The sequence below is a fragment of the Schistocerca serialis genome, chromosome 1 (assembly GCF_023864345.2).
Source record: "Schistocerca serialis cubense isolate TAMUIC-IGC-003099 chromosome 1, iqSchSeri2.2, whole genome shotgun sequence".
In the NCBI taxonomy this organism is placed as follows: domain Eukaryota; kingdom Metazoa; phylum Arthropoda; class Insecta; order Orthoptera; family Acrididae; genus Schistocerca; species Schistocerca serialis.
The window spans coordinates 600,543,950-600,553,972 of NC_064638.1; the positions used below are offsets into that span (position 1 = coordinate 600,543,950).

Consider the following 10,023-nt stretch of genomic DNA (forward strand, 5'->3'; position numbering starts at 1 on the left):
GTTTTGTGTTGTTTTGACACGATTCGTGTTAGCATACGACGATCTCTGTTATTTAGTTTTGATTTGCACTCACTATTACATTTACACGATGATGTCTTCCCATGTTTTGTGTAGGCTGTCATGACTGTTGAAACAGTTGATCTTGAAACATTCAATAAGTTGACTGTCTTGGTTACTGATGCCCCAGCTAATCGGGCCCCCAAAAACTGCCTTCTTTGGAACTCTGTTAGGTCTTTCATTGCACGCCGACCTCGGCCTCTGAAAGGAAACATGAAGTGTGCAACACTCAAACAACCTACTTTGATGCCTAGCCCGTACTGAGCTCACAGTCCAGCACCACACGTGCCTTACCTGCTTTGTTGACCATCAAACACAACCATCCCATTACGACCACTCTTCACATTATTTTGCCTATCCCCTGTAGATCCTTTATTCACAATATTTTCTAGAAGTTTTGAGAGAATGAGGTAGTCAGACATTATTTGAATTTCACAAGAACTACTACACTAATTCAACTTTCTACACATTCACTAACCTGAAATAGCACAAACAACACACACTACCAAATGCAAACAACATATTCACTGCAGCTGTGATACATCAGACCTCTAGCAACTATGAGCTACCTGGTGTGCAGCTATTCAAAATTGATAGATCAGTGCTATCTCCGTAACATTTTGATCTCTTAACAGCTAAGATTTTTAATTCAACTTCCACTGCACTAAAGACATCAAGCCAGTACAGTTTGCCTCTAAATGAAAGTGGAAGAAACTACATTGGAATTAAGTGAACTTTGAGTACCAGGTTCTGATCTACAATTGCAACTGAAGCACTGAATTTTGAAAGCCTGGGATGCAGACTGGTAAGCTACCACATTTACAAACAGATGCTGATTAACGGAACAACATATGCCCAATAGACTTCCCTCCCAAACTATCAGCAAGTTTGGATAGTTTGTTGGTTAGCTGCTGGTTAAGGGACTAAATAGTGAGGTTATCAGTTCCTCAGTCAAAAGAAATGTCATCTGGAGTTAGTGATGTCACCCGGAAATTTGATTGAATTATGAAAGTATATAGGAGTGGTAAAACTGAGGCCTCGAACCCAATATTGATGCCACAGCTGTGGAATAATTTAAAGATACATAAAAATGTATAGGTTGGGTCAGTACATAGGTCACAGCGCGTGAGGGTTCCTCCAGGGCTCATCTGTGGTGAGAGAAACCCCACCCGTAACTGATCCCGCACCAACTCACTTAGGGTCAGAGACATTACAGAGTATATTATGCCTCCTAGCCAGGAGATTTGTAACAGTAAAAGTTAGAACACCAAAAACATAATAGAAATCGGCTGAAGCAACTGTAGTAAAATAAATGAGTGAAATATAAGATTAGTAGATAGTTGAGACCAGACGAGTATCCTCAGGGGCATGTGAGGGGGCCATCCTTTCACACAGCCATCCTACCCATGAACCATTATAATTGCCGTGTTATAGAGCTGAACAGCATCCACTTCTTATCAGAGTATAACTTGTAAAATGGGAAATACAATGCAGCAGAAAAAAGAGACTCAGCCCATCTGAAAGCCATTAAGAGTAAAAGAGGGAGCTTGGCAGCTGGCAAAGGAGGTAGGGTCGAAATCCTCCAGACCTAGCATGTGGCAGGAGATCCCCAACCCTCCCTGCCCACAAGTAGTATAAAACATTATATCTGAGAGTAAAAACCCCTTTCATAAAGAAAAATCAGGAACCAGTTCAACTGTCTATGAGTCGACCACCAATATTGGAGACAAATAACCTGCTGAACCATAGAGGGTTAAAAGGAGGGGACACTTCACCAGGATGTGAGCTACCACCTTTGAGGCTCTACAAGCACAACATATAGGGGTGGCTCATTATGTTATCTTAAATTGTAGGTTAATCTGGGATGACCAATACACAGGCAACATATAACAGCAGACTCCTTCTGGGGGAAAAGATGGAGGCGGACCATGCAGCAGTTGCCTTCTTGACAGAGCAGAGTGGGACACCCAGTGAGTACTTTCTATGGAGGTTAGTGTGAAGTTCTAGAAGAAGATCTCATGGCACTTTCCAATTCGTAATTCCATCAGAGAGCAGGTGTTAGTGGGTTGAAGTCCATTGCATGGAGAAAGAGCTTGATATGTTGGCTGATTAGAAATTTGTCAGATGATGATCACATAATTGAGCATGTGTTGGTACCACCCAAACTAAAGAGGGAAGCTTCTGACTTAAGCAAGTATACAACCTATGGATTAGTCTGGAAGATGCCAATGGTCAGTCTTATTGCACAATGATGGACTGGGTCTAACACCGTCAAAGCCAAAGGTGATTCTGAGCCGCAAACCAGGACAAGATAAAGGCCAGGTAAATCTAGAGGAGAGCAAATAAGCAGAAAGTGTAAAGCTTTTGTGTGCAGCTAGTATTTAGTTGACAAACAGAAGGCAACCATGTCAGCACTTTATCAGAGAAGAGATCCAAAGATCAGGACTATGCAACAAAGTCCAAGAGCTGGATACCCAAAAAAGAGTTCTAGGTCAAGGTTGATGAGGTGTTTCTGCAGGAGAGAAATGGAAGCCATGGGAAAGGGGCTAAAAAGAGGCCCTTCAGATGGCGCCTTGCAACTAATGTGCAGCCAAAGCTAAAAACTGAAGATTGTACCAACTTTAACCCGAAACAAGCATTGGGATAAAAGCGCACAAATAAGAATCAGTAGGGACTCTCACAAGCCTGGCTTGGAGTGTAAGTAAAATGTGATGGTGAAAAGCAGCACTTTAATTCTTGCTTAAGCCAAAAAAGTCTGCAATGATTAGCTGGCATTTAGAAAAAATGCCTGTCAGACTGATGTTTCCAATTTCACCAGATGGTCTGTTGAGGATCACCCTTCCCAGAAAACATACTTACAGGAGGAAAAATGGCCTCATGATCTGAGAAACCAACATGATCATCAGACTACCATCCTTTCAAGCATTTTTCAGAGCACAATGGCAAGGCCAATCGGGCAGTATCTGTTGATGGACATGAAAGTACAAACCAAAAGGTGATGACAAAGTGGCCATTAACATTACATCACTGCTCAAAGTCAACAACTAGTATTGAATTTTCCTCTTAACCCTGAAACTACACAGAATCAATACAGATTCTGAAGAGTGGCAGCCTGCTCCAGAATGATTGACTGATGTAACTGGACTGCAATATTCCAACTAACAAATTTATTTAATTTGAGAAAAAAAATGAAAAGCAAAAGCACCTCTAAGTGAATGTTGTAAGATGTGCTTACTAAAGAGGTAGTCATTTGTGGGAAAGACTTCAGAATTCCATGACAAATATCTGACTAATGAAATCAAGGTGAAGTTGTAAATATGATGGATCTAGATCAGGAAGGGAGGCAACAAGTAAGTAATGAGTGCAGTTTTGATCATGTGACATGCAATAGGTACATAAAACTTTGTAGAAGGAAGGTACCATCAAAAATGTCATTAGAGAGAGTAAACAAGTGGACGTAATACAGTTGACCTAAGAAAAATGTAAAAAAATAACTGCAAAGGAAAAGAAAGCATAGGCTTAATATTCACTTAAATGTGGAATGGGCATTGTTTTATCAGATGAATTAGTGTCATGATTTGCTCTAATACATGTAAAAACAAACCCTTTTATAATCTCTCAGTTACAATCATTTCATGTCATGTCACACCATTTCAGGCTGCAAACGTATGAGCTAAAGAACTAAATCCATTTTTTACCTTTCGTCAATTTCATGTAATCATAACAACTATTAGCTAACTCTACTTAAATGCAGTAAGGCTCAGTGGCTGAATGGATGAGCGTTAAACTACAAATTCAAAGGTTTGCAATTCAACCTATGGTTGGTTCTACAATTTTTTTTTCTGTCACTTACTGATCCTTTCATTTCTTTCAGTGGTTGGCTAAGATGTAAACAGCCAAGCTGCACTGCTGTTTGCCATGTCCCCCGAGACAAGGTGGGGTATGTCAGTTCAATGGTAGTAGAAACAAGTATTCCACCTCCTAAAGGACCAGTGTTCAAACCATTATTTTGGTTGATGACAGGTGTACCTAATTAAAAACTAACATGGGTGTAAAGCATTGGTAGAATTTGGTGCTGTTTGTCCTGCCAGTTGTTGCGATGTTGTCGACTTTACAGCACAACTGTAACACTTAGAGTGTGATATTGCACCACCACCCCCTGAAGTCTTGGTTGTGAGGACAGAACGATCTGTAGAGTAACCAGAGGTTTAGGTTAGGTTGGAAAGTGATAATCTGGTTGACGACTGGCGAAATCCAACTAATGTGAATTCCAGATACGGGTTGTATTAATGCAACAGCCTGTACCGTAGCCTAACGTTTACGTCGCGTCATGCATGAAGCACTTTTCATCGTTAAGACAAACCACATGGTAAATTCAAAAAACTTGCACAGTGGACAACTCACCAATGAATAATCTGATGCATTTTTTGGCACATTTATCTCAAAAGAACTATGTAACATTTACAAAACAATAACGTACCTCTAATGAATTTGACAGAAAACATGAAAGAATGTCTACTTTTCGAAAACAATATTGCTACAGCACCAGCATCTCAATAACTATTTCGACGCTATCAGTAAAAATCCTTTCACACTACATTATGAATAAAGTATTATTACCATAACTGTTGAATCGCTTGTAACTTTGCAGGTGCGTTACGGTCGATTTCCGCTAAATCCATGTTCCATACATGTATCTCTTCACTTCTATGACACAATCGCCTTCACTTCCTCAACTGCAAAGGTACACATTAAAGATTAAAACATACGTTTTGGCAACTCCTTGACGTCCAATTACATCACTGCGTGCAATTTACATATTCGCTGACAGGAACACTCACGGAAAGAGCCGAAGCTTTGACAGTAGGCGTGAAGACTTCCTCCTTGAACCCGAACGGGAACGTGCAATTACAAATATGACAAATTAGAGTAAAAGCTGCATGCAATCAGTGGTAAAAGAGCCACCATTACAAAAATAATCTGAAAAAAACGTAAATCTTTTAAGGCATAGCCAAGAAAGCAAAGTGAAATCGTTCCACAATTAGGCGTGCAGGGGTTCAATACGGTTTGTGTAATACACAGTTTAATCAAGGGCGTAATTTGATTTGGCTCGAATGAGTTTATTGTAATCGGGAAATATAACGACTGCTGAGAATCTCTAGTGTCGTTTTAAAAAATTGATTTTTGAGCCACTTAGCACTGAACCATGATGTGTGGATCACATCAGAAAAGACAGAATTTGAGTATTTCCAGATATCCAGTGACTAGAAGCAAGAGACAAGTTGTTGTTTAATATAAGAAAACGAATGGATCGTATCCATATCGGCTGTAAAGTGCATGGGAGAGAAATGGAAGCTAGGCATCGGAAGGAATACCTGGCGGTCTCCTTCAACAAGTCGAAGAGGCTATTCCGGCAGCAATTGACGTAAATGGGTGAAAAGCATTACAGGATGTGGCCCACTTGGAGCAAACGATCCCTGTCGTCAGGATACTTGGATCATTCTACCGACTGGCAGAGAAGACTGAGAGGACCAACCTTGCTCACAGAGTTTCAACGAAGCTCATAATCTACATCATTGTCCCCTAACACATTTGCGCCCCCACCCACCCCGTCCTCCCTCCTGTTCTGAGTCGAATGGAAGGCTTGAACCAGAGACTACGAAGGTTATTTGACAAGCCAGGCCTTGACTTGATAGACTTTCCCCATAGGTTTATAACTGTACGGTTCCTATAAATGGATCAAGTGTGCATCAGAGGCTGCTACCCAGGTAACTGACGGTGTTTGGGTGCACACAAGATATTGATTTTGAATTAGGCGACTCTCCATCTAGTGCAGATAACGCTGGGTAAGAGCCAAAAAATTGCCACTTCCCTTCCAAAGGCGTGAGTATTAAAACCTAGGGGTTAACTGCAAACCTGAAGCTGCCAGCAGTGAGATTTAATTGACCTTACTGGAAGTGCCTTTATCCCCACATGGTATCACTCTACTGGTCGACGTCGGAGCCATCTTGCTACATCTGTGTCCCAAGTATGCTTCCTGCAGAGTGCATCCTTCATTGGGCCAAACAGATGGAAGTTGGAAGTTGCGAGATCTGGGCTCTAGGATGGATGAGGAGGAAGCGTCCAATGAAGTTCTAAGAGTTCCTCTCGGGTGAGACCCTGCATTGTCATCGAGACGTAGAAGTTCGTTTATATCTTTGTGGTGATGAACGAGCGTAAGTCGGTTCTTCAGTTTCCAGAGAGCAGTACAATACACTTCAGAGATGATCATTGCATCATGATGGAGGACATCAAACAGAATAACCTCTTCAGAGTCCCAGAAGACCATCACCGTTACTTCACTGGATGAACGTGACACTTTGAACTTTTTCTTCGGAGGAGACATGGTGTGACGCCACCCCGTCGATTGCCATTTTTTCCGGTTCAGAGTGAGGAACCCATATTTCATCGTCTGTGATGATGTTCTACAAAAAATTGTCACGATCAACCTCGTAATGCACAAGAAATTGCACACAGATGATCCTCCATTGCTCTTTTTGTTCTTGTGTTAGGGGACGAGGAACCCAGCGGGCATTCACCTTTGAGTATGCCAACTGATGCACGAGTGTTTCAGCACTACCACCAAAGATGTCTACGTGTGCAAGATGTGATTTGTCGTCCACCTCAAATGGGAGTGTCCGTATGTTCCAACATTGTAGGATGTCACAACTGTGTGCAGCTGGCTGGCATGCGGGGGATCTGACAGGTTTGTGTGACCTTGGTATGATGATTACAGGTGCCTCACCCACGACTGACCATGCTTTTGTTCAGCGCCATATTTCTGAAGACATTTGCCAAGTGCCTATGAATATTTGCGATGCGCTGGTTTTCCATCAAAAGAAACTCAACGACAGTTCGCTGTTTGGAACGCACCTCCTTTAAAGACGCCATTTTGAACGCTATGTATAGCACCACCACGAACTTCACGAGGCTGAAGCAGTTAAAGCGGGAAAATTCCATGTTGCCCCACAAATATTCTGCACTTTTTCAACAGAAACTGGCAGAGAAAAGATATGTTATATCACTTATTGAACGCCTTTTCCTCTTGTGATTCTTGAACAGAGTATTTGCTGTTACTATCTGAAAATTATTGCAGAACTCGATTAGTGTTTTTCCTCTCTTATACCAACTGCTAAGCTCATGCTCTCCCAAAAAGCTTTCTTCTACTAATTCTCCTTCAACCGCATTCCAGTCCCCCATGGTTACCAGATTTCGTCTCCCTTTATATACTGAATTACCCATTGAGTATACTCAAGCACTTTATCTACATCTTCGTCTTCTGCTTGTAGCATCGACATGTGTAAGGAACTATTCTTTTTGGCGTTGGTTTACTGTTGAATCTGATAAGAACCACCACATCATTGAACTGTTCACAGTAGCTCACTCTCTACCCTACATTCCTATTTATAAGGAACTCTACTGCCGTTATACACTTTCTGCTACTGTTGATATTATCGTATATTCGTCTGACTAGAAATCCTTGTTTTTTTCCATTTCACTTCACTGACTCCTACTACATCTAGATTGAGCCCTTGCATTTCCCTTTTCGGAATTTGTAGCTTTCGTAAACTGCTGACATTCCATGCTCCGAACTCCCAGAATGTTATTCCTTCATATTTCCCCTCCTGGAGATCAGAATGAGGGACTAATCTGGAATTTTCTACCGATGGAGATATCATTACGACATTTTCTCAATTACAGGCCACATGTTTTATGAAGACACATTATGTGTCTTTAATGCAATTGTTTCCACCGCCTTCTGCATTGACATGCCGTCGATCACCGCTGATTATTCCGTATTTTAGGGGCAGTTTCCCAGCCCATGGGCATGAGAGTGCGCTGAACCTCTGTCCGCTCATCTGTCCTCTTTGAAAAGGCTGTTGGCAGAACGAGGGTGGGTTCGTATGCCAAAAGTCTTCAGCCACCATTGCTGATAATATTTATTCAGAAGTTAAGCGGATGATGGGTTCGACTAGCGGCAGAGAACGTTTTGATTACGAGTGAAAGGCGTTACCCCTAAACCACAGTCACCCTCCCAGTTCCTATGTCAGTAGGTGCGCGTATCTTCTTAATTCTAAAATGGCTATTGATGTAACAAAACAGTTGCATGACAAAACACTTTCGACAAAAGCTTTCTCCTTCGAAATTCAAATAATGCCTAACAACTGTCTGGCGCTAATCTAAAGGTACGGATTGTCTTATATTTCTTTTCATTTGCTAAAGGAGTGTTCGTTTGTCCTGTGTGGCCACTGATCGCTACTTGTTGGTTGGAGTACGAAGTCGTCTTCCTTGAAACTACTGCTAATTTAAGTGATCTAACAGAGAATGGCACTAATTGAGTACTTGTTGTACAGCAGTCTTCATTTGGTTAATTTCATATGACTACTGCAAATAAGAACCAGATTTGAGCATGAGTGTCTCTCTAACGCGCTGACACAGAGTCCAGGTAATCGGAATGGTGCGAGAATGTTGTTGGCAATATAAGTTATCTCTCATTTTTTCCATAGCCAATGAATAGTAAGTGAGCTTCGCTGGATGTGTGCTTAGAATGTTGTGCATTGTGAGTTGTAGAAGCGCAGTCAATAGAAAAATTACTGGTACTTGTAACTTTTCTGTACCTCATAAACGATTGAAAACCGAAAACGTAAGTGAGGGAATCTAAAAATATACTAACTGCAATGAAATATCACAAGATGTGGGTGATTTCAACTCATGTATCTCTGTTAAAAAATCTCAGTAATTTTACTGATTGAGAGAATATAGACCTAGTCTGCGCCTCTCTTGGCATCAAGTGCTCTGATGAAAAGCCTTGTGGTCTCCTGGTCAGTATTTTCGATGTCAGCAGTTGTTGTTGTTGTTGTTGTTGTGGTCTTCAGTCCTGAGACTAGTTTGATGCAGCCCTCCATGCTAATCTATCCTGTGCAAGCTTCTTCATCTCCCAGTACCCACTGCAGCCTACATCCTTCTGAATCTGCATAGTGTATTCATCTCTTGGTCTCCCTCTACGATTATTATCCTCCGTGCTGCCCTCCAATGCTAAATTGGTGATCCCTTGATGCCTCAGAATATGTCCTACCAACCGATCCCTTCTTCTGGTCAAGTTGTGCCACAAACTACTCTTCTCTCCAATTCTATTCAATACCACCTCATTAGTTATGTGATCTACCCATCTAATCTTCAGCATTCTTCTGTAGCACCACATTTCGAAAGCTTCTATTCTCTTCTTGTCGAAACTGTTTACCGTCCATGTTTCACTTCCATACATGGCTACACCCCATACAAACACTTTCAGAAACGACTTCCTGACATTTAAATCTATACTTGATATTAACAAATTTTTCTTCTTCAGAAACGCTTTTCTTGTCATTGCCAGTCTACATTTTATGTCCTCTCTGCTTCGAAGATCATCAGTTATTTTGCTCCCCAAATAGCAAAACTCCTTTACTACTTTAAGTGTCTCATTTCCTAATCTAATTCCCTTCACATCACCCGACTTAATTCGACTACATTCCATTATCCTCGTTTTGCTTTTTTTGATGTCCATCTTATACCCTCCTTTCCAAACACTGTCCATTCCGTTCAACTGTTCTTCCAAGTCCTTTGCTGTCTCCGACAGAATTACAATGTCATCGGCGAACCTCAAAGTTTTTATTTCTTCACCATGGATTTTAACACCTACTCCAAACTTTTCTTTTGTTTCCTTTACTGCTTTCTCAATATACAGATTGAATAACATCGGGGAGAGGCTACAACCCTGTCTCACTCCCTTCCCAACCACTGCTTTCCTTTCATGTCCCTCGACTCTTATGACTGCCATCTGGTTTCTGTACAAATTGTAAATAGCCTTTCGTTCCCTGTATTTTACTCCTGCCACCTTCAGAATTTGAAAGAGAGTATTCCAGTCAACATTGTCAAAAGCTTTCTCTA

General features: G+C 41.3%; 1 protein-coding gene across 2 annotated transcripts in view; it reads right to left on the bottom strand.

Moving 5' to 3' along the window:
* Window positions 1–5,032, bottom strand: part of LOC126477114 (uncharacterized) — a 99,069-nt gene extending 94,037 nt beyond the window's left edge. Inside the window, exons 1-2 of one of the 2 annotated variants that reach the window (XM_050103593.1) lie at window positions 4,899–5,032; window positions 4,678–4,793 (exon numbers count right to left, since the gene is read on the bottom strand). In XM_050103593.1, the coding sequence (XP_049959550.1) occupies window positions 4,678–4,739 (62 nt within the window). In that variant the 5' untranslated portion in view covers window positions 4,740–4,793; window positions 4,899–5,032. The other variant, XM_050103592.1, reaches the window with a different exon arrangement.
* Window positions 5,033–10,023: the final 4,991 nt, after the last annotated feature.